General features: G+C 39.2%; 1 protein-coding gene across 1 annotated transcript in view; it reads left to right on the plus strand.

Annotated features, from left to right (window-relative positions):
• ADAMTS12 (ADAM metallopeptidase with thrombospondin type 1 motif 12) overlaps positions 1 to 26,483 on the plus strand; it is a 461,827-nt gene that overhangs the window by 377,117 nt on the left and 58,227 nt on the right. The window contains exons 18-20 of the mRNA XM_075214451.1: positions 14,594 to 14,804; positions 15,820 to 16,977; positions 25,949 to 26,101. Of these exons, the coding sequence (XP_075070552.1) occupies positions 14,594 to 14,804; positions 15,820 to 16,977; positions 25,949 to 26,101 (1,522 nt within the window). The remainder of the gene's footprint in view (positions 1 to 14,593; positions 14,805 to 15,819; positions 16,978 to 25,948; positions 26,102 to 26,483) is intronic.

The raw sequence follows: 26,483 nt of genomic DNA on the forward strand, positions 1-26,483 counted from the left end.
TGAAGAAGTTAATAAAGTCAGTGGCAGTAATGGAGGGTTGAAGGGTAGCAGGGGGAGGGGAAGTAAGGAGCTGAAAGTGGCGAAGAGGAGACGGGTGTAGGATAACTGATTTAATATGAGGGACTTGAAGAATCCTTGTTTAGCTAGGGAGAGAATATATGTGAAAAGAAGAAAATCTGCCAGGGAACAAGATATCCTCCCGTGAAGTTCAGCAGTGTGTGAACATTTTTGGAGGAAGCATGTGAGCTTAGAGTGCCAGGGTTGGGGGTTATAATGGCGGAGGGAAACAGGTGGAGAGGGGCAGGCAATGTCAAGGGCAAAAGAGATGGAGTAGTTGTAGAGGGAGGGGGACAGATCATGAGGGTTAAGGAGGAGAGTTTCAAGGGAGTAGTGGCAGTGTCGAGGGTGTCAAGGTTAGTCGAGCGAGAGTGTATATAGATAAGGGGAGAGGAGTGGGTAATGAGGAGAGGGTGAATGAGAGGAGATGATAATCGGAGTGAGGGAAAGGAGATATGGAGACGTCAGAAGGTACACTGAAAGAATGCAACAAACATCTCCATGCTTGTTGTACTATATGGACCTGTCTCATCCATTGGATTGTTATCCAATGAAGAGAATCCTGGCCATTTTGCAACAGGCCACTCTCGCCCAGAATACAACATCAGCAAAAGCAGAAATATTTTGAAAGGTTGCAGTAAGGGGTTAAAATATACATGCAGAAAATAGTCATCTGCAAATCATAAAAAGTCACATTGGGATCACGACAGAGTTTTGCAATCACAGAATTAATCTCATAAATGATGAATTTTAAGAAGACGGTGCTGTGTTAGAGGATGCCTGTTTACTGCCTCCATATATCCAAAAGTCAATAGCCTGAATAACTTTCCATTACTTTGCATTTACTGCATCCTAAACAATATGAACAGCTAATGTTGTATATTGCGGGTTGAGCACTATATATATCTAATATATAAATGCTTAGTGGCGTCTGTGTGTGGGAAAAAGAAACCAAGTTGCAGCGCCACCTGCTGGGCAGAGTTATACACTGACCAACTAAATTCTTAGTGTGTGTGGGAAAAAAAATTCAAAAAGGGCTGAAATTTGGTAGGGCTCAAACTCATTTTCGTGAGGTAATTTTACCTCATGAACACACATGTGTAGAGGCGTAGTGTGTGTGTGTGTGTGTGTGTGTGTGTGTGTGTGTGTGTGTGTAAAAAACTATTTTCTCAGAAAGGGCTCATCCAATTGACCTGAAATTTGGTATACTGACATTATTTGACAAAAAAATTAAATAGTCAAGTCAGTTAACTTCCATCATCCCCCCTTCCCCCCGTGGGAGGGGTAGTAAAGGCTAAATTTACGAGTTGAGGGGTCAAACTCATTTTCGTGAGGTAATTTTACCTCATGAACACACATTAAAAAGGGGCTTGCGTCGGGAAGTAACGATCTTCCCCTGAGGAGGCCTGGGCTAGGCCCAAATGCATGACAAGAACCTTTTTAAGACCTTAAGTATCTTGATTTGACTAGAATGCATGAGTATCATGCACGGGTTAACTTGTATGTATATATATATATATATATATATATATATATATATATATATATATATACATATATATATACTATAGATATATAATTGTCATTTTTCAATTTTAAATTAAAGCTGTTCATTATTTAACATGCACATGCCTGATATCTCCGTAATATTTTAGTTCTCTGAAAGGCTCAACAGGCTGGAAATGTAGAAATATTTTGACCCCATAAAATTAATCAAAGTTATTGGCTCACTTAGCTGCAGCAAAGCGGTTTGCTAAGGAACAGCTTACAAATTATTTGCAAGAACATTTTTAATCAAGCAGGTTTCCTCTCTAGACATTAAACAGAAATAATATGTTTGATGCTTAAAAAGAGAAATGTAGAGAGGAAAAAAAATGTAAGTTGATTTGTTTGACGGTGTTTCATTTATATTCAAGGTGCGAACTTTGATCAGAATTAAATTAAATTCCATAACTTTCCTTAGCTGCAAGTTCTTTACAGAGCGAGCGCACAGACAAGCTCTGTAAATTCCACAATGGCTTAAGCTTAGATATATTAAAGAGTGGTGATTATTCCTTTAAATTAATATTCTTAAGCTAATAAGAAAAATGGTGTCTAAAGGGACATTATCAGGAATCATATCTTGTTTTGTTTATAATGTTTTATGGTTTTAAATACAGGGTACTATCTTCTTATCAGTGTAGCAAAACTAAAAAAAATATTTAAACTTTCTTTTATTTTCATATTAATAATTACTTACAAGTGTATAGACAGGGGGGAATGCTGCATTGCTGGAACCCCATAGCAAAATTTGGGTAAGCGCCTGCCGATGCAACTTCAGCTTCCTGGGCCCAGTTCTGCTCTCTGAAGAAGGTCCTGCTCAGCCCTCCTGGGAGCTGAGTGGGGGATCTCCAAACTGGGGGCTCTGGCTTGCAGGCTAAACACCCTTCAGGGTTGGAAGTCATGCCACTGTCTACAGGGCTTAAGTGTTTCTAGAAGAGCCTTGCACCTTATAATATTTCTGCATTCATTGACTCAAGTTCCAGAGCTCAGGTTAATTGTAGAGAGACAGCATTAGTTCATTAATGATAATACTAAAAACTAAAGTTATAATTGTGTGCAGCATACTGAAAAGTGGTAGATTGTTGAGGGAAAGAAGCAGCAATAAAAAACAAGTACAGGCCCAACAATAGAAAAATAGTAAACATTAAACTTTTTGAAAAAGTAACTAAAAACTATACATGTCTGAAAGTTATGTTTAAAGAGTCACTACCAGCCCTCAAATCTCCCTGACCATCAATAACATCACAATGTCCTCAGTCTCCCAAGCCCCCTGCCTCGGTGCCACACTTGACTTTGCCTACTGCTTTATTCCTCACATCTAGAAAATGCCATATTCTTACCCAACATGCTACAAAAACTCTTATCCACTCTTTCATCATCTCACACCTCACCAACTGCATCTTCCTCCTACCTGGCATTCCCCTCACCCATCTATTCTTGCTTCAATCCATCTTAAATGCCGCAGCAGGACTGATCTTCCTCTCTTGTTGCTCCACATCTGCCGCACTACTTTGCAAACCTCTAGTATCACCCTCTTAGACCTACCTCTGATCTGCACTTCGTCTCTGCTAACCACCTCTCATACCTGCCTACCACGTACTATCAGACTATCTAACAGCCTTCAAATTTTTAAACACTTACAGGATATCTTTATTAGAGCTTACCCTACTTCCACCTATTCTACCCACATTAATACATCCTCACAACTGTCCCAATATCCACTCTAAACCACACTCTTCCCCTTGTCTCAGCTGTACCCTCTTCCAATTAGATTGTAAGTTTTCTCATGAGCAGAGATCGCCCTAGCCGTCGTACCCTTAGTTTTCATGTCTGCATTTCTTTTGTCTACCATGTAGGTCCCTGTTTATCTATGTCTTCTTTCCCCCTTCCTATGCATTTTACTAAAGGTAATGGAGCACCCTGGCTCTATTAATGGTGAATTGGCTGTGGATTCAGCCATAACAAGGTATACTTGGCCGGATAGGGTGGGTCAGTGGTCAACCTCACACATTTAGTTCACATCCTCCGTTGGGATGTCCTATTCGGTCTAGAAATTCATGTTTCTGCTGATTTACCTAGACAATTGTGATAAATATTATTAAATAAATATTAAAAAAATGTTGCACTGTAATGGGGAGATGCTACCCTCTTAAATGATAAACAGCTTGGGGATCTTCATCAGTATCGGTGTCACAGAAATATGTGCACACTGAATCGGGTGTTTCGTGGTACTGTACCAGCGTTTTCACTCAGTCTTTAGTGGAAGGAACAGGATATGTGAGAACTGAAATATCTCTGTTTTGGAAGAAATTTGCAGACACCTGTTTTAATTTAATTAGTGCATCCCTAATCCTTATGCTGCATACTAAAACACTTCTTTTGATTAATTTGCCAATCAGTGGCCCTGCCCATTGACACATTGGACACAAGAACAGAGGCGGAGCTTATGAGCCAAACTGGTTGGGTTGTACTAATTTTTTCCTGATTTTGCCTGGAAAAATGGAGATATGAAAAAGATGTCTCACTGAAAGTTGGACTTTAGTCAGCAGATTAGTAGTCAGGAGGATTGCTTTATATACTAGCCTCTAAACTTGATATTTGCTTTATATATCAGACAACAAAATTGCCTCTGAACTAAACTGGAACTATTCAGCTTGGGCACTTATTCTTGAAACAAAGTGTTAGGATAATTTACCTCTCCTTTATCAAGTCCTTTCAGATACCTGTGAGATAATGCTGGTTAACCAGGAGATCAGTAATCAAGACACAGACATGCCAATGTCAAGATGTATACTGAGCTGAGCTCGTTTATTCTTAGGTTACATTTATACATGAAAAAGAGTTTGATCTGGTTATAAGACAAAAGCATATGATTCATATTTTCCTGAGTAAATATAAATTATCTGACAAAGCTAAATAGTTCACTTCGTGTGACTTTTTTATGGCGCCAGTACTGCCAATGTCACCATCTGTTCTCGCATGTTCTAGGCCTTCACCCGGGGTCCTTGTGATATCTTAGGCTGGAGCTGGTTTTTCCGCTGATTATGATGAATATATTTTTTTAAAGCAATAACAACATTTTTAACTCATTCACATATCATTATTACCACTTAGTACTTAGGAACCTAAAGATCCCTCGACATTAGCAAGTCTACAATGAACAGTGACATCTGTCAGCTAGTGCGGAGCACTAAGTGACAAAATTTTAAAAGTGGGAAGACCAGAGAAGGCATTACTCTGTACGTAGTGCCTAAACCCATTGGAGGCAGCCATTTTTTATGGTGAACCAATATTTTGTCTATAAATGCTAATCCTTGCGTCTCAGAAATTTCCTTTCCCTGCCAGATCAGAGTGTAAACTCTTATGATCCCTGTCAATTTATATTTTTATATATCTCCATCTGTAATTCTGCACAATTGTACATCACATATGAAATGTCTGGCACATTATTATTGAAATAATGTTTTATTTAGCAGACAATCCCCTTATGTATTGCAGAGATATTAGATCTTCTGCTAGTGTTCAATCACACATAACTCTTCAACTCTCCTTTTTAAATTATGGTTTAATAAGCTGTGATTTATTTAGTAAAGATCCACTGCTTAATAAATTCACTTTTATTAACTTTAAATCCTAAACCAACATTTAATTCCATATTTATTTCATTCATGTTTTATTCTGTTTAGGCTACAGCAAGCTGTACACTATTCCTACCTGTCTCCACTAATACAGATTTATTGTGTAAGATATGCTACAATAGGATGTCCATTATCTTTTGAATGTCTAATATGTATTAGTCAGTCTACATACAGTATATGAGATTTATATTGGAACTCAGCAGACTATGAGTGCAGGTGTCTATCACATAATATCATTATGTTTAGCAGATTTTATTCATGATTATCTGATAATACTCCAAGCCCTCAGTAGGTTTATGAGTATGAATTACAGTCAAACATTGTAAAATAGTGAAAATGAAGAAAAGAAAACACAGAAATTCATATTAACATGTTTCAAGCCTGCATCTGTTTTTTTTTTATCTGCGAGTGAGTTAGTGGCAATCAATCTGGATAAATTAGCCTAAATGGAATCAACACACCGTGTTTGTGTCTTTTATCATGAACCTGTTTTGTTGTTACAACATGGAAACTTTCCATTTCTTTCAATATTGATTTTGTGAGTATTCCAGCTTCACCAGCTTTGTCTGAAGGAGCATCAGTTGGAGAAGTCTTGTACAAATCTATTCTTGCCTCAATCAGATGATAAACCTGTTCACAAAATAAGATAGCAGCTCTCTGAACAAGAAAAAGCCTCACAAGATAGGATGCATAATGCTTGTGTTGCGTTTCTAAGTGTCACTTGTTTCTTTAAGTTCAATTGTCTAAACTATCTAGCTTTGGAGGTGCAGGAAAGTCCTCACATATTGTTTGTCAGGATCTGCCTGCAGCTTTCTGCATTGCATGCTGCTTTGTATTACAGCTCCTGCTTCCAGCACTTATGGACTTGTTATATTAATATTTATGTGGCAGTACCTCTTTTCACCAGAGGCTCTGCTATTGCACTAAATATCTCCTGCACCTGGTGATTCCCTGTTTATACCTGCCCCTCTCTATTACTTGTGCTGGTCATTGTTGTTGTGTTGCTATTCCTTATGGATGTGTTCTCCTGTTTCCCCTTTGTTCTGGGACTTTCACATGCTGCTACTGACATCACTACACCATATTTCTCTCCACTCAGCCATTGTGCCTGCATCCACTGTATTCTTTTGCTACCAGTATCCAGCTTACTAGGAAATCCCTGTACAGTATCAGCAATATTCAGTGCATACTATTTCCTGTATTTTCTGATTTATGTCTGCTCAATAAACACCTTATGCTTTCATCACCTGGAAAATCTTTCATGGTTTCTACTTATTTGGGGATTCCGGAGTAGCTGGGAGTTTCATACAAGTCCTTATTTGAAACCTTATCAAAATCACATTAATGTCTTGTCAGACTGTGCCTACTTTAAACAGTCAAAATAAATTCTGAGAATCTCTTATTTTTTTAAGCTCGGGACAGCCTTTTTTAGGTCTTCCTCTTCCTATACCTTCTCTACACTATTCTGAATTTCCTGATGTTTTCAGTAAAAAAAGGCTGAAAATCTACCTCCTCTTAGTCCTGAGATTGGCCCGTTGACCCTATTTCTAGAACCTCACTACCTCATGGTAGAATGTGTCTATTTTATGCCCTTGAAGCACAAGCATTTGGAAGAATATAATCAGAAAAATCTTGGAAGAGGCTTCATTTAAAAAAATCAATGTTTGTTGCAGGTTCCTCATTGTCTCCATTGATTATTGTGGCATCACAGTAAAAAAAAAATCATTATCCTCTGCCATTCATATCTTATTTGACAGAATTATATGGACTTCTATTTTCATTAAGCTGAGCCATCATGAAACATGTAATCTCATCTGCACACATGAAGCAGACAAGTAAAAAACTGTTTGATACCAAAGAATTCTATTATGAAGTATTATGCCTTTGTCCTCAGGAATGCTCCAGCAAAATTTCAAAACTGTATAAACAAAATTTCAGAGCTCTTCTTCACAAGTATGCTATTGCCTATCATAATTTAGGTATTTTCTTGAAATGTATCTTCTCATAGTTATTGTATAAAGTCTGTCCTGCAAAGTTTCACACCAACGTCTGAAAAATATGTGTTTTAACAGCTAAATATTTTTTTTTTTTGGGGGGGGGCTATATAACCCCAAGGCTTTACACCCAAAAAGCATGTTTATCATTGTTCTTCTCCGGATTTAATTTAATTCTAATTCACAAATCTGGCTCTAAGAACAGCCATGCAGATTCTATCTCTTGGTCTTTAGTCCTTGTGACTGGCAGATTGAGGAACATCCAGAAACTGTTATTAATTCAGTCAACTTCTGTCATCAACATCATTCCATTGAAAATTTACATTTTTTAAGATCTCCAGAACAGTCCTTTCTTAGGGCAGTAGATGGCCTTGGAATTAACACGACACTAGACATTTCCTGTAGGAATTTCTGGTGGCCTAAAATAAAAACTAATGTGAAAGATTTTGTATATTTTCTTAGACATAGCTTTATCTCCATCAGAGTCTTTTCCAGCAGTCTCTTTCCAGACACTGCAATACAAAGTGCTCACCAGCTCCTACCTCTGCTCCTGCAGTAGCCAGAGAGAGCTATTGCATATACCTAGCTTATTCCAGATGACAGGTATCACAATCAGCTCTGTCTGGCTGTAAAGTATAGACTAGAATAGGGAACAGAGAAGAACCCAATACTTGTACATGTGCTTACACTAGAAAACCAGCTCCTTGACAGAATGTGAAAATAATCAAAGCAGGATGAGCCATATTGTTCCTAAGAACTAACATTACAGTTTTTCTTTACCCACTAAATAAGATTCTCAATTGAAATCAAACCTCTTTCAAGCTACTTTGCTACCTGCATTCTTTCAGCCTCAAATATATTTAATTTGAGGCATATGCATACAATAACTTGGCATACAATAACTTTTTAAGGACATTCTATATTTATTTGATTCTCTCTGTTATTGTAAAATACAGGCATTGTTTAATCAATAAAATAATTCAATGCTATGTATCCCCCATGTCACATCACAAGACTTCTCTTTTTTTTGGCAAGGCATCAAAAGCTTTGAAAGAGAATAAGAGAATTGCATTTGTTAGAACTTAAGTTGCATAGAGCCTGTTTAATAATTTATAAACTGTCAATTTGAAAAGTTTATAGAGAAAACTTTGGCAGAAATAGCAGAGTGTCACTGTTCTTATAAGCACAAGTGCAGCAAAACACATTCAAAAAGAATGACTCAATTAGTATAATATGTCAGTGCACATATTGTACCCAAGGGTTTGCTGAAAGAAGCATCGGATAGAAAGTTACTTGTACACTGTATTGTAGACTTCACGATGAAATAAAGTGAGTTCATACATGTCTGTTCCTGTATCTGCTTTGCAATATAGATGCTATTTTATATCCCCCTTCAGTGTTCCTTTTTTATGTAACTCCTACAGTTGCAATTATACACTAGACAACACTGAAATGCAATCAAACTTTGTTCACTTGCAGTAACTGATATGAAACAGATTAGATTTTTCTTAAAAAAAATCATGTAAATGAACACTCTGTTTTTCCTAAGTAAAAGTGACTTATTTGCATATTGTTCACATTGAGCCATTTAAAACTCTCTCTTACCATTCTCGTTGTTTCAGTTTGGCTGTCTCTGTAGTATCACATGAAAATCTAATTTTCTCTCTGTCAACGTGGAATCCCAATAAGTCTGTTTGCCCATTACCCCGTTAAAAGTAGAGATGGGCGCACTCGGATTTCTGAAATCCGAGCCCACCCGAACGTTGCCGATCCGAGCCGGATCCGAGACAGATCCGGGTATTCCCGCCAATTGCAAAACTGAAACCGAGGCTCTGAGTCATAATCCCGCTGTCGGATCTCGCGATGCTCGGATCCTATAAATTCCCCGCTAGTCGCCGCCATCTTCACTTGGGCATTGATCAGGGTAGAGGGAGGTTGTGTTAGGTGGTCCTCTGTCCTGCTATATCTCGTGTTGTTCAGTTCTGTGCTGTGCTGTGCTGTGCTCTGTGTTCTGCTCAGTCCAGTGGTGCTGTGTCCTGTGCTCAGTCCTTCTGAGTTCAGTGGTGCTGCTGGGTCCTGTGCTGTGTCCTGTTCAGTCCAGTGGTGCTGTGTCCTGTGCTCTGTCCTTCTAAGGGCATTGTTATTTCCCCATTATTCCCAAATTATAAAAAATTTCAAAAAAAGTTATAAAAAAAATTACAAAAAAAGTAATTATAAAAAAATAAAAAATAAAAATATCCCAAAACAATCCTGCAGTATAAGTCCATTGGTACTGCTATATTACAAAGTTCACTCATTCTGCAGTATAAGTCCAGTGGTACTGCAATATTACAAAGTTCACTCATTCTGCAGTATAAGTCCATTGGTACTGCAATATTACAAAGTTCACTCATTCTGCAGTATAAGTCCAGTGGTACTGCAATATTACAAAGTTCACTCATTCTGCAGTAAAAGTCCAGTGGTACTACAATATTACAAGTTCACTCATTCTGCAGTATAAGTCCATTTTTATTACTGCCATATTACAAATTTCACTGATTCTGCAGTATAAGTCCAGTGGTACTGCTGTATAACTCCAGTCCAGTGGTACTCTCCTGTGCCGCATATAATTTTTAAAGGCTTTGCCGAGTGTGTGTGGCTTCGGGGTACACTCTCTTGTGCTACATATAATGCAGAACAAAAATTTGGAGGATAAAGTAGGGAAAGATCAAGACCCACTTCCTCCTAATGCTGAAGCTGCTGCCACTAGTCATGACATAGACAATGAAATGCCATCAACGTCATCTGGCAAGCCCGATGCCCAATCTCCTAGTACAGGGCATGTAAAATCCAAAAAGCCCAAGTTCAGTAAAAGTAGCAAAAAGAGAAACTTAAAATCATCTGAGGAGAAACGGAAAGTTGCCAATATGCCATTTACAACACGCAGTGGCAAGGAACGGATTAGGCTCTTGCCCGTGTTCATGACTAGTGGTTCAGCTTCACCCAAGGAACTAAGCCCTCCTCCCTCCCCCTACAAAAAATGTAAGAGATTTATGCTGTCAGCAACAACACAGCAAACAACTCTGCCTTCTAAAGAGAAATTATCACAAATCCCCAAGGCGAGTCCAAGGGTGTTGGTGGTTGCGAAGCCTGACCTTACCATCACTGTACGGGAAGAGGTGGCTCCTTCCACCATTTGCAGCACGCCCTCTGCATATGCTGGAAGGATCACCCACAGTCCAGTTACAGATTTGGCTAATGAAGGTGTGAATGTTGTACACCGGGAGGAGGATATTGATGTAGCTGACGCTGAGGAGGATGTTGATGATTATGATGCAGACAAATACCAAATTGCCTTTCTCAATTTCTATTTATATTCTAGATTATATAATGGCTGAATAGTTTTCTATTTTACTCCTAGTGGAGAGGGGATCTGATGCAGACAGATACCAAACTGCCTTTGTCCATTTCTTTGTATATTTGAATTTCTAGTTCTACAGTCTATGCAGGCTGCTTTTTTTATATTCAACTACAAGTGTAGGGGGGGGGGGTGGGCTAGATAGCCACCAAAGTAATGTGGTCCATTTAATTTCACTTTCTAGCTCCACAGTCTGTGCAGCCTGCTTTTTTTATCTTCAAAGTATTTAGAAGCCTTGCAATCTAAATTAACAAGAGGTAGTGACGTGCTAGAACTCCACCCTCTATATGCTGCAGAGGATGGAGGAGCATCAAAAGGCCATTCAAGCCTACACAGCCACCTACGACATAGGAAAAGGAGTGGGGATGCGCCTGAGTCAAGCGCACTGGAGAATGATTTCCGTGTTGTGCAAGGTTCTGCAGCCATTTGAACTTGCCACACGAGAAGTCAGTTCCGACACTGCCAGCTTGAGTCAGGTGATTCCCCTGATCAGGCTTTTGCAGAAGCAGCTGGAGAAAGTGAAGGAGGAGCTGGTACACCATTGCGATTCCACCAAGCATGTAGCTCTTGTGGATGAAGCCCTTCGTATGCTTTGCCAGGATCCGAGGGTAGTCACTCTTTTAAAGTCAGAGGAATACATTCTGGCCATCGTTCTCGATCCTCGGTTTAAAGCGTATGTTGTGTCTCTGTTTCCGGCGGACACAAGTCTACAGCGGTACAAAGACCTGCTGGTCAGGAGATTGTCCTCTGAAGAGGACCGTGACATGCCACCAGCTCCACCTTCATTTTCATCACTGTTTGTGCAGTTCCAAAAAAGAGGAACTGCCATTTCTATTGCTACCTTCTTTCTTTCTGTATTTCCTGTGTCCTGTGGTCTGTTCTGCTAAGGGAATTGTTATTTCCAAGTTATCCAAAAGTTCTAAAAAAACAAATTTAAATTTATAAAAATAATTATAAAAAATTAATTTAAAAAAAAAATAATACATTTTTTTCCAAAAAATAATTGGAAAAAAATATTACAAAATTTTAAAAAATCTAGCTTGTACTGCTATTTAAAAGTCTAACTACGATCATTCACTGTTGCTGTACCCAAAAATAATAGGTACTGCTATTAAAGTACAGTCCAGTGGTACTCTCCTGTGCCGCAGATAAATTGTAAAAGCTTTGCCGAGTGTGTGTAGTTATGTATCACAGGTTTTAAGAAGAGGCACAACACTGACAACCTGTTAGAGAAACTGAGGGAAATAATCTCTCTGTGGCTCACCCCACTTAGACCCTCTTTGGGATTCGAATAACTGCCATTTCTATTACTACCTTCTTTCTTTCTCTATTTAAAAAAAAAAAAATAACTGCCATTTCTAGTACTACCTTCTTTCTTTCTATATTTAAAAAAAAACAAAAAACTGTCATTTCTATTACTACGTTAATTGTTTGTGCAGTCACAAAAAAGAGGAACTGCGCCCTTAACTGCTATGTTGGTTTTAGACGTCCATCCGGTGTCTGCCATCTGTGCACTGGAATTCAGACCAGTTGAGGGTTTTATTATTATATTGTGGCCCCGGTACCAAATTGGGTACCGGGGCCACTCTACTACGCAGTCCAGATACTTGTTTGGTGGAATTCAGAACAATTGTTTTTTTTTTATTATATTGTGGGGACCACTCCACTACGCAGTCCAGATACTTTTTTGGTGGAATTCAGACCAGTTGAGGTTTTTTTTATTATATTGTGGGGACCACTCCACTACGCAGTCCAGATACTTTTTTGGTGGAATTCAGACCAGTTGAGGGATTTTTTATTATATTGTGGGGACCACTCCACTAGGCAGTCCAGATACTTTTTTAGTGGAATTCAGACCAGTTGAGTGTTTTTTTTATATTGTGGGGACCACTCCACTACGCAGTCCAGATACTTTTTTGGTGGAATTGAGACCATTTGAGGGTGATATATTGTGGCCCCGGTACCAAATTGGGTACCGGGACCACTCCACTATGCAGTCCAGAAAGCTACCTCGGTGAAACGTTTTGGACTAAAAACAATATTGTGAGGTGTGAGGGTGTTCAGAATAGACTGGAAATTATTGGAAATGATTGTTATTGAATGTTATTGAGGTTAATAATAGCGTTGGAGTGAAAATAAGCCCAAAAACTTGATTTTGGAACTTTTTATGCTTTTTTCAAAATAAATCCGAATCCAAAACCTTAAATCCGAACCAAAACCTTTCGACAGGTGTTTTGCGAAACAAATCCGAACCCAAAACATCAAGCAAATCCGAACCCAAAACAGAAAACACGAGACACCAAAAGTGGCCGGTGCACATCCCTAGTTAAAAGCATGCAAATAAGGATGAGGATGGAACCTATTGGTTCCAATGGCCCCATACCCACTTGTAACTGTGGTTGGGCGCAGTGGTTACATTACAGAATATATTATTTGCATGCTGCATGCTCCATTAACTTGCAATCATTGAAGTGAATGCAAAGGAGTCAATGTGGTGCATTGTCATTGTCACCCTCCAGTCTGACCCTAAAGGCGATAATTAGTCTAAGGGAATCAGTCTTTCCCATTGTTACTAGTATGCAGCTAAAACACTCCCTAGCCACTACTATTACATAAGTGAGATTATCTCTATAACATTTAACATACAGAGCAGAAAATGGCTCTAATAAGTGTAATAAGTCTGCTTGTTGGTGTGTCTCAGCACTGGCCTCTGTCATGCTTTGAATACCAAGTGACTCAGAAGGCTGCCATGTAAACTACATTACCCATGAGTCTCTTCTCCTAAAAGAAGTGGCTGATTTGCATACCAAACTTAAATGACCATTTATGGGCAAGTTGGGTGATATCACCTTAGACAAAATTAGTCAGAATTTACATGTAAAGAGAGGAAGGAACTAAGTCTTGTATATTGTTGGATTGGTCACCTTTACACTATGTTGTATAAACCATTTTCATAAATATAGAAAAAAAAATGCTGTTCAAGCCTGTTTTTAACAGACAGGCCAACATAACCCATATCTCTCTAAATAAGTGGTAAAAAATAGGGGGACATTGTGGCTGTTTTTGTTTCCTGTGTTAAGTGTACGTTCATGGTTTTATCACTTCTCTATTTATGTGCCACTAAGTGCGCTGACCTGTAAAACTTGTGGGACTGGCCTGTCTGGTCCAATATTTCCCACCTTAGTTTTCACTGAAATAACCTCGACTCCAGGAGTAGAACAGTGCTCCGCTGGGCACCATGGCAAAATCTGGGTAGGGGCTCTGCACTGATGTTCTCCTTGGCCCCCCTCTCTGCTCTCAGTAGCATGGAATGGGGGCCTCTTCTAAGCATGCAGAAGACACCACTCAAAATAGCCTCAGAGGTGGAGTTGACCCGACATTGCCAGGCCTTACATACTAGGGAGCCACCATGCCCCTGGCACAGGGGAGGGCTGGAAAATTTGAGTCCTGGGTGCAAGACTCAACTCATTAACCTATTAGGAACATTTTATAGGAAAAAAAATGCAGGTGACCCAGTGACACAGCACAAGGTAGCCCACTATGGGAGCGGCCCGGGGGGAAGCAGATGCCCCCCTGCCCCAAGCCCAGCCCAGTCTACCCTGGCACCCGCTACAGATCCTCCCCTGCTCAACTCAGTAAAATGCCTGTTATCCAGTAGTTCATTGAAAAAGAAAGTGGTAAATACCAAACCAAACCAATGTCTCCCTTGAGAAATGGCACATTACTATCTTACCTATGTCATTTTCTATATATCTAGAACAATTTACCAGAAGCCTCCAGTTTCCAGATGGTAACTTAATATAAGGGTTGTTTAGAGGTTCAGAGGAGATGGGATTTGTTGTGGATCAATTCATTGATTGTAACTGCTGTATTTTGAGTTCTCTGAATATAGTGTAAGACAATTGATGACAATTAATACACATCTACTTACCAACCTAATATGTTTATTGTGTCTTTATTTATAGGTGGTGGGCTGGTGAATGGCAGGAGTGTTCCACCACTTGTGGTCCAACTGGCCTGAAGAAAAGGACGGTTCTCTGCATCAGAACGGTGGGGTCAGATGAGCAAGCTCTTCCTTCTGAGAACTGTCACCATATCACCAAACTCAAAAGCTATGTGTCATGCAATAGAGATATTTTATGCCCATCGGACTGGTCAGTGAGCACCTGGACAGAGGTATAGAATGCTTTTCCTTTAATCCTAGTAGTTCTTTTTGTCATTTACATGTGTCTATATTTATACCAACATTGTAATTGTTAGTTTATGTTTTTAAGTCAGGCTTACAGCTCCACGATGACAGCTACTGCAGGCTTGCAAGAGCAGGCTCACTTTGGGAGGATGAAGCTGAGTGTCTAGGGGTTTTCCTTATAGAATGCTGTCATACTCCTCCTATACCACCCCAATGCAAAAACAAGATTTTGTTTTTATGGAAGAGATATTTAAATGATATTGAAGAGGCGATGATATTACAAATTTAACATTCCCGGTTAGCAAGTGACCTTAGAGCAGGGGAGGACCTAGAATTGTTTTTAGGTGGGGGGAGTGAACATTTAGCATTTTGATTGGATCTGTTGGCTGAGAAACAGGCAGAGAATGATACCCGGCCACTCCGATTGTTTTTAAAACATAATCAAAGCAGCCGGACAGGATCTTCTGCCTGCCTCTCAGCTGCCAGGCAGACATTTGGGATTCCAATTGGGATCTCCATCAATTCTTTCTACGTATACTGCATGCTTTTACTATTTTGTTATTCATACTTTTATTTTTTATTTTCTTGTACATCCAGTCCTGACACCATGTAAGACTACTCTTACTTCTTGGCTTCATATCATATCATATGTTCCAGGGCAACAACAAAAAAACATAAAGACATGGCAAAAAAGCATAGAACAAAGCTAGAGACAAAAGGCAACATATTTAACAAAAGTTGGAAGTGGCAGAATGCAAGATAATTAATAAAAACCTTTATGCACATTAAAGAGTAAATTTATGAAACCTGCTAAAGTGGGATGTTGCCCAATCAGATTCTAGCGATCATTTATCTAGTACATTCTAGAAAATTATACTAGACTCTGCTTGGTTTCTATGGGCAACACCTCCTCTTTTACCTTTCAGGAGGATTGATACATCTACTGCTAAGTCTTGTGGTATCCATGCTATTAACATAAATATGTTTAACTTTACATTTCAGTGTTCTGTCACATGTGGTGGTGGAGTGCAAACCCGTAAAGTCACATGTGCAAGATATAACAAGGAAACATGTGACCCATCCAAGAAACCCAACTCCATAACAGTCTGTGGACGTCATCAGTGCCCACTACAGAAAAGACTGCCACCACCACCTACAAAATACAAGAATGTAAAAACAACAATCAAACTGATTCCTAAAACACCAGATGGGGCAAAGAAACATCCCTTCCTTTTTAAAAAGAATCCCAGATTTCCCTCAACAACTAAAGCACCAAAGGAGCTCACATCAACACCTACCACGCTCACACAGTTACGTCCTGTGAACTCCATAGAAGATGATTTTCAAATCCACGATATTCCAAATTCTACCCACTTTAATGTAATTTCAGAATATAATTTTGTTCTTGTGGTTAATAATAAAAGAAAGGTTAGTGTAAATTCGACAAGGGTTCCTGCTATCCACAAAGGAGTAACTGAAAGCTTAAGAACAGGCAATAATGTAACAGAAATAGATTCTGAAATTGTTGCCAATACCACCACATCTTCGTCCAACATGACAGAAGAAGTACCAACTCAACAACCAACTCAACAACCAACTCAACAACCAACTCAACAACCAACTCAACAACCGTCTCAACAACCAACTCAACAACCGACTCAACAGCCAACTCAACAACCGACTCAACAGCCGAAAACAGACTCAGAAGAAAGCGATGTGCCTACCGGAGAGCCAGATAGCTACTATGATACTGAAATTAATAACATCATTGAATCTAGGAGTAAGAGGCACAAGGGTAAATTCAAGGTCATTCAGGACAATTTTGGTACCGTTACGTACCCGCCTGAATCATCAACTCTATCTTCACTTCTTGTTACCACAGAAGTGTCAGAATCTCTCAGCACCATGCCATTTACAGACTTTGTAATTTCTTCAGAAATTACTTCACAAACACACAAAAAACACAACCCAGAACTGATGGGCTCAGCTATGCCAGATCAGCTGCCAAATCCCACTTTTAATATTTCCCAAGAGTTATCTCCAGAAAAAAATAACACATCCAAAAGCAGCCTTTTTAATTCAGAGACAGGTGAAAATGCCACTGAATCGCCTTTAAATAAGTCAAGCACCATCTCCTGGATTGTGGGGAATTGGAGTGAGGTAAGAAGTCTACTCTGCTTCAATGCACTTTTCCTTTAGACTATAAGCTCTCACAGGCAGGGTCCTCATTACCCATTATCTCATGTCTGTCTACTGTCCGTCTCCTTCATACGTCCTTGTCATATTGTTTGTTACATTCCGTGTAAGTCCCTACAGTTTTTATTCACAATCATCTGTGCTACTTATTTGTAACTGCCTCATGTATTTGTAATACTTACTGTAATAGTTATGTCTTATCTGTAATTGTCCGGCGCTACATAATCTGTAGCAGCTTATAATTAAATAAAAATAATATTTTTTGTGACGTGAACCCTGCATTTACAATGTCTGCAATGTCTTGTAGTAGATATAAGCTGAGTCAGGGGCGTAACTAGAAACTTGCTCCTCCCCATAACAACATTTTGAAAGGGACCCCAAGGTGTCTAGGGAGTGACACGTCTCCTCTCCACCTTCTACCACCCCCCCCCCCCTCACTTACCTCAGGGGCTGTCCTCCGGCCTCCTCTTGTTTTTGCCACTCTGCTCTGCACCACTCTGCACTTCTTTCTCAGAGGGGAAAGGAATATCAAAGTTCCCTTCCCTTCTAAGCAGATTGGAATTTTGGGATTTTAGAATGGCAGCTCGCTGAGTTCCAGTCTTTCAAATCATATTTCAAATCCTCAATGTCTTTCCTATATTTCTCCTTTTAATACCAGTTCCAGTCCTTTGGTAGCTGTGGACTGGCTAGATATTAGATATTTTGCACTAATCGTTCAATAGAAATCTCTTTTGCAATAACTTGGAAATGCTAATATAACTATGTTATCTTTATATAATTGTGAAATGCTGGAAAGACAGGGATAAAACTTGGGAGTTTACCATAATATGCCTGAGATGGTTCCAAAAATAAAAAAAGGGAGCCAAAGTTATAAAAATCCATACAACCTCCCTAGACCTCCATGAACTCACAATCCCAAATTACCTTTATCCTCACATTCCAGTCATTTATTGCCAAATGTTATCTAAGCTCTGTCTACAAAAGGACAGTATAAAGTTCTCATCGATACCGTTACAAATGAAAAGGTTATTCCCAGTTCAACTAATACTGGTCTCTCTCATTACTAAGGTACAAAGTACCTCTAGATCCGTGGCATAGGTTAAGGGCTAGAAGACTAAAATAACCTTTATGTCAATGGTACATGTGAACGTACTGTAAACACTGAAATGAATGGCTCTTTTATTTTAAGTCATGGTACAAGAAGGTCAGACACGTTGTGCTATTATGTTGGGAGGAAAAATTGTCAATAACACAGAACAATTTGTTTCATAGACCACATGTTAATATTAATAGTGCTTTTATCACATTGATATTCTACCAGGAGTGCTTAAGCCTTGACCCTCAAAGTGGTCTTGGTGTATATGAATGAAAATGTTTTGATAGACTTCTGTGCTTTTACTAGTAACATAATAGTAATAATAATAATAATAATAATAATAATAATAATAATAATATAACGTTTAAATAATGACAAGCATGTATTAATGTTGAGTTTGAAGGGAACGTATAACTGCAAAAGCAACAAATAAATTGAAGTACAAATGATTCTTAGGTACAATGTATAAAATGTTCCGTACACAAACAAGTGTTGTACAATACCTGGAAGTTTATCATCTGATAAAACATCTTAGGTGCTGTGGATTTACCATTCATATTTATGTATGTTTATCAAGGTCCTCATTGGCTTTAAGATATTTCAATTTCCCTGGGTTTCCACTGTATTCATAGAGAAGCTTTGCGTCGTATCCAAGGGCAAAGAAAGTAAATACTATCTAGATTATAAAATGTTTTGGAAGAAAATCAGAAAGATATTGTAATGCATTTAATTAGAGTTGAACAGGACATTTACAAACCTCTAAATTATGGTCATCTGTAAGTGGAACACCATTACGCTTGGACCGTCATTAGCATTGTGTGTGCATCATCTACATATAGAAGTCGTATATTTCAGCCACAAGGCAGCACATGACGGCACAGGTTCAGGATTGTGTGTGATTGGGATACACCTCAGTGGGCTCGGTGCACCATATGATTAGGATCACGTCACCCTTGCTCTATGTTGCAGTACACCCGAAATCCTTACAACGAAAATGCAGAGAAAGAAAACATATTTTTAGCAATATTTCACACCTACTAATGTATGCTATAGAGTATTACATTAGTAGGTGATTAAAAAAATAAGAGGTGAATATGATTATGTATAATATAAATATATGAACTATAATTTAATAAATTATATTTTAATTTGTAATTATCTATAAGTGGTTCCCAGTGAGTCTCTTTACTATTACATCATTAGACCTGAAACCGAGAGAGATGAGTAACAGTGATGCATATAGGTAATATAGCTGAGGACAACATAATTACTGTATTTGTGCTGAGCATTGTCCTATTGTGCCCACATTGTTTTCAAGGTCCTCTGACTATTTGTCCATTGTATTTTTCTGTATTTATAGGCCATAAGCAAATGTCCTCCTTATATTCGCTCTAAAGCTGTCCTTAACATACTACCCTCCTCCTTGCTCTCCATCACCCACCCCAGCCCACACCCATGATCTTGTCCTGTGCAGTGTCTGCGCTGAATGCTCCGTTGTTCACGCACCTGCACAGTCTAACGTGGTACAGCCAACCTGCACTTACATTTTCAGGTTGATGGCTGCTCTGAAAAGAACATAAGGGGGAAAACAGTAAAAATGTTACATCAAAGCCCAACTTCCTCCAGCTTTAGGACCACCTGCTTCATTCGTTTAAATGTTAACATCATTGTCCTAAGGAGATGAGGGTGAAGGACGTTAAGACTTTATTTGTTCAATGAGTCACTTTTCTGTGTGTGAAATTTTAGTTAAGTCATTTGAAGTTTGCATCCCATAGTACACTAATCATCCTGTTGCCCTACGTTCTTTTGCGAAGAGGGCCAGAAACCTTCCTATAACATAAGAATCTTTTAATGCACCCTCCACAACTTTATTACCAGACGCCGTCCCGGTGCCCCGCTCGCCGTGGACGGTCGTCTTCTTCTGACGGAGCGCCCCGTTGCTAGGCAACAGGGGCGCTCCTTCCGGCCGGCCTCTGCGCATGCGCGCCCGTTGCCTCGCGGCGGTCAGCACGTCTGACCGCCAACCCACTGTTCACCAATGACAGCAGCCTGCTCCTTATTTAAATCATGCTCTGACACCACTAGGGTTCTTACTAGTTCTTACTAGCCTCCAGCGTTGTCTCTTAAATATATATATATATATATATATATATATATATATATATATATATATATATACTCTCTGATTGTCTCCTGTGTACTGACCCGGATTCCCTGACCCTGCTTTGGGATTACCCTTCTGTCCTGCATTGCCCACTCCGGTTTTGACCTTTGGCCTGTTGACTATTCTCTGCTTCCGATTGTGTACCTTGTCTGCCAGCACGGTTCCTGACCTCTGCCTGAACAACCACGAATATCTCCGCCATCTCGCACGTAGCTTCCTGGGAGGGCCGCGACCTGCACGTTGTTCGCTGTGGAGTCCAAACTCCCCTGCGGGGGTCCCTGGTGAAGACCGCTGGCGTGTTAGACTCCGCGCCTCCAAGCGTAGCTGTGCCAATACCTGCAGGTGCCGCTATCCTCCTTGTGACATTTATCGTCCGTAATCCTCCCAAGTCCTCTCATCAGCCAGTGCAAGTTTGCACCCCCACAGATTCTGTTACCTTGGCCTTTGAATCCTTGTGCGTCCCTGTATGAGCCTCTGTGCAAAAGTAGACATGTGATGTCACAAAAAGGCACATAAGCTGTGTTATTGTACTTTTGCTTGTTTGTAAATTACCCTTTTTGTTTCCCTCTTTTCTCCACTCTTCCTCATTCTCTTCCTTCCTCCATTCACCTTTAACATTGTTCTTTACCTGTTCTTCCCATCTTACCATCAATATGCCTATTATCATCATCATCATCATCACCATTTATTTATATAGCGTCACTGATTCTGCAGCGCTGTACAGAGAACTCATTCACATCAGTCCCTGCCCCATTGGAGCTTACAGTCTAAATTCCCTAATATACATACACAGACCGAGAGAGATAGAGAGACTAGGGTCAATTTTTGATAGCAGCCAATTAACCTACCAGTATGTTTTTGGAGTGTGGGAGGAAACCGGAGCACCCAGAGGAAACCCACGCAAACACGGGGAGAACATACAAACTCCACACAGATAAGGCCATGGTCGGGAATTAAACTCATGACCCCAGCGCTGTGAGGCAGAAATGCTAACCACTAAGCCACCGTGCTGCCTCTTGCTCTCCGACATCCTCTTTAATACTATATCGCCCATGTTCTATCTTATCATGTTTACTGTCTTTACCTTTAACTCTTCCCATTCCACCACTCATCTCTTCTTCTTCATCTTCTTGACCCACACTCAACTTTGTCACACGCTCAGTTATTCTTCCTCTTACAATACAAGTTGCTGGCAAGGGGCAGTTTCTTACAGATAGCCCTAGCAGTAGTTGAATCCACTGTGACCTCTTAGCTATTACCACCTATCTTTTATTACGCTGCTTTTATCTGATTTACACATTCTACAACTTTTTGGCTTGTACCTGCACTCACAATCTCAGCACGTCTTTTAAATCACTCTTGTTCATCTTGGAAATGTAATTAAGAGTTACAGTTGCATGAAGCTTAGCTTCACAGTAGGTTTTAACACATGTATATAAAACAGTCATTAACATGATAAATCAGAGTGATTCATCCTTAATACAGGTTCCGGTGAGATTTTGATTTACCACATCAGCAGGACACTTTATCTCCTCTTAATTATTTTTTATTAAGGTCTGGTCAGCATTAGAAGTAGTAGTTAACAGTCTGAAACATTTTCTTTAAATCTAAGTAGGAAAAGGAAAAGACGGAAAACAGCATATATAAGAATATTTTATGTTATTATCTGCATTTATGTTTCAGATTGTACTTTAATTATCCTTGGTATTAATTCAGACCCCAGGCCCTCTTCATTTGGCTACAGTATTGTTATCTGCTTTGCACATGTAACACATACTTGTCTTACAAGTATGTGTCCGGGAGACTCCCGCATCGCGTGTCATATGATGCGGCCGCCTGTGCGACCCGAACTGTGATCACTCTGAGTGGCCCGGGGGACCGATGCCCCCCTGCCCCCCGGGCCAGCCCGCCCCGGGAGAGCAGGCAAATATCCTGCAAAGGGCATCCTGCTGTCAAAAAGACGCGATTCGCGGTGAATCGTGTCATTTTTGCCCCTTTCCCCGGGTCAAAAACAGCATTTTGTTGTGGGGGTGGGGCCAAAATTACGCTATTCACCGCTCCCCGCCCCTCCTGTCCTCAAACCACGCCCCCCTGCCTGGGATCTCCCGGAAAGAATTTTAATAAGGTTGGCAAGTATGATGTAACATACAAAACCCATAAATGCTTTGCATGGGTTCATGCTAATATGTCCTGTATCATTTTATTGCTTAACTCAGGGCCAGATTTACCATTACGCACAGCGGGCCAGGGACAGTCACATTATAATGTATAATAATGCATTGCTGCGTTTTTAGAAGTCTTGTTTCAACTTTCTTTTTAATACTATTAACTATGAACCTTGGAAGACAATAGTTTGGAAATTCCCTACTTATGAAAACTCAGAGCTTGCAAGGTTGCAAGGTAACTATTGAAAACTGCAGGACACATTTATACGGAATGACAGAGGTGAGCACATGTGAAGAGGGTTCATTCAGCGGGATATGAAGGTGCCGCTGGCTTCACACATATTATTAAAAATTTAGTTTTTAGCTCAGGTTTAATGGCATCTAATAATATACTAGTGCTGTAGTGGAGGGTCATGTTCTGTGTATCCTCATCTAAATTCAATAAATGGGGACTGCTATGGCTAAAACATTCTAAATTCTCATAACTCATTGATCTTGCATGAACCTTAAAAGTTGAATTTCACAAGTATATAATTTTACAAAAAGTTAGGTACGATTGAAAAATAGGAAAATGCATTTCTATAGCACAGCAGAGTGTTATTAAAATCCTATTATGAAATGTGTTGCTTTTCAATTTGGGGCTCAGATAAAGTTTGACGCACATCTATTTTTTTTTTTTGCATAAAAACATACTTGCCAATTCTTTACTCTTTCTGTCTGGTGAAAGAGTGTGCGGACACAAGGGGGCATGCTGCTGCCAATCGTGTCATTTTGGCACCATCCCCGCAACGCATTGACGTGAAAGTGACATTTTGTCACAGTGGGTGGGGCCACAATGATGTGATTCACAGTGAATGGTGCATCCCATGCTGCCCACTTCACAAAGAAGCAGTGAGTGTCCGGGTCTCCTGGGAGTCCAGGAGAGCTACCAGGAATCTGGGAGTCTCCCGGACATTCTATGAGAATAGGCAAGTATAAAACATGCATTTCCCCACTGCACATGAGCACCAAATGTTCATATGCAGATCTTGTTGTATCTTACACTTCCAACACCTTACGCTTAGAGAGGCTGAACAGGGAAGAGAAGAGGCGGACAATGTAGGCTGAGTACAGTAAGGGCGTGTGCACATAATTGTGATTAATAAAGAACTAGGGAGAAATGTATTAAGCTGCAATTTGTGAACATCACTGGCTTTATCTCTATAAGCGCTCATGTGCATGCTGGTACTTGTAGTGCCATGTGTGTGCAGTATAAATGATTCCCCCATCATGAAATTATAAGCGTTGCCCCTGTCATAATTAATTATTACCTCCATTTGCAGTCTTAATATTTCCCCCTTTATTTTATTAATAAATTATATTGCTACCTTAATTTCATTATAAATTAATTTTGCCCTCTTAATAAATAATGCTGGCCCTATAATTCATAAGTTAATGGTGCCTTATGTTATGAATGGCAAGATAGCTCCCATAGCTTTTTCTTTGAACTATTAGAAGCAGGTCTATCATCATCATCATCATCATTATTTATATAGCGCCACTGATTCCGCAGTGCTGTACAGAGAACTCATTCACATCAGTCCCTGCCCCATTGGAGCTTACAGTCTAAATTTCCTAACATACACAGACAGAGAGAGAGAGAGACTAGGGTCAATTTTGTAAGCAGCCAATTAACTTACTAGTATGTTTTTGAAGTGTGGGAGGAAACTGGAGCACCCGGAGGAAACCCACGCAAACATGGGGAGAACATACAAATTCTTCACAGATAAGGCCATGGTCGGGAATTAAACTCGTGACTCCAGTGCTGTGAGGCAGAAGTGCTAACCACTTAGCCTTTTTCTGGAGCTTTTTCTGGCAAATTGCAGCTGAACCCATTTTGTGAACATAGAGACATAAATGTGGTTTTTCATGCCATGTATTCTGGCTTATGTTCAGGGTTCATTTGCATCCAGCTCTACATAAGCTACTTTAAGATTGTATTTTTGAGAAAAGACTATGCAAATCTGTTATGTTTGCACTGCCAACTGCCAATGATAGGGAATAACATCTTGACAATACACTAAGAATATCCAAGCATCACACAACCATTTCTAAAGCTTCTCCATTATCCAGGATATACCTAGGATACAATGTAATCCTTTACATTTAGAGGCAAAGCGATATTGCAAACAAGTTATTCTGGCATATCCAGTGCAAATGTTCATGAATTACATTAAATCATTTCCTCACCAAGTAGAGTTCAGTAAAATGAGATACATAATCTGTAAACCAGAAGTAAAAAAACAAATCTTAAGCGCTTAAAAATTATTATATATAAAAAAGCTATTAGCTAGACAGAATCAGTGGATAATAGGGAAAGCTGACGCGTTTCGTTCAGCTCAGCTGAACTATCTTAAAGACAGGAATATTTTGGGAAGATATATCAATTCTATTTGATTATTTATTATTTTTTAAGCTGGTATAGAATACATGTATTTTTTATAATTGGCCAATTTATTGTCACGAGACCCGTCTCTTTCGATTATTAATTATTTTATATGTAATTGACGAATCAATGCTGTTACTTTATATGTATTAAATGATTGGATATACCAGGTTTTGGTTCCCTATTATCTACTGATTCTGTCAAGCTAATAGCTTTTTTTTTTATATATAATAATTTTTTAGTGCTGTAATATTTGTTTTTTACTTCTGGTTTTCAGTCAGGGATTAGCATTAACCCTTTTTTCTTATTCAGCTGCTTTTAAACCAACGTTTTTTTCTTATAGCTCAGCGCAGGATTTCTTTGTTGTTTTTTTACATAATCTGTAAACTATTCTATAAAGTGTGTTTTACAAACAGTGCAATGATATTTGATACTGTTCTCTCAATGTATGTGCACTAAACTTACCTGCCCTATGAATATCTCTGCAGCTCAGTAGGCATAAAAACTTATTAGTTTTTATTTATTATGTAATAAATAAAATCTTATGTCAACACAATAGATCATTTCTGATATTGTTGGTTTATACAATTTGTGGAAGGGTGATGCTTTTATGTATTTGGGGTGTGAATGACACTTCCAAAAATACTGTTAATAAAAATGCTGTGACTGCTTTTATTCATTTTTTTATATTGTATTTTGCTACTGTGTATTCTTTTCTTAACCTTACTGTGGATCGTATATGCTACTCTCCTATGACTTTATATGTCACATTTGGTGTGTTAAACTAAATTTTCTCTTTAAATCAGTGTTCGAAGTGGGGGTGTATATCGTTGTAACAATATAAAATTCCATGCACTTACATCACCTATTACATTTTTCATACCGCCACTTCTAAATTTCCACTTTGACCACTGGTTTAAATATTATACCTGTAGATAGCACACATCCCATACAGTGATATTTGAATTACAAAAGAATGGTGACGCCAGACTCAAGACATCCTTTTAAAGTTACAGTAATCATGTCTGATTTGCTTTTATCCTTTCCTGTTATTTGAATGATAACTAGGTCTTCTCTTTTCACAGTGCTCAACAACATGTGGTCTAGGAGCCTTCTGGAGGAACGTAGAATGTAGCACAGGAACCGACGGAGACTGTGGGCACATTAAAAAACCTGATCCTGCAAGAAGATGTCAACTTCGTCCATGTGCGAGCTGGAGAACCGGAAACTGGACCAAAGTAATATTCCACTTTTACTGTAAAGAATATATCACTGTCTGCAAGGGTCATCTAACTGAAAATTAAAGTGATTTTTCACCTCTAATAAAGTTCTTGTAAACCTCACTTCCCACCACAAGTTCTTTGATGGGGCTTCTACCTTGGAGCTCCTGATATTTGGTATCATCAGGTTCCCAGGGTCTGATTCAGTAAGGATCTTAAGTTAAGAAACTTCTTATTTAAGTCTCCTGGGCAAAACCATGCAGGGGGGTGCAAATTAGTTTTCTGTTTTGCACATAAGTTAAATACTGACTGTTTTTTCATGTAGCACACAAATACTTGATAGCTTATTTGTACACTTAAAATTATAGTTGATATTTGTGTGCTACATGAAAAAACAGTC

Source organism: Mixophyes fleayi, chromosome 1 (genome assembly GCF_038048845.1).
Source record: "Mixophyes fleayi isolate aMixFle1 chromosome 1, aMixFle1.hap1, whole genome shotgun sequence".
In the NCBI taxonomy this organism is placed as follows: domain Eukaryota; kingdom Metazoa; phylum Chordata; class Amphibia; order Anura; family Limnodynastidae; genus Mixophyes; species Mixophyes fleayi.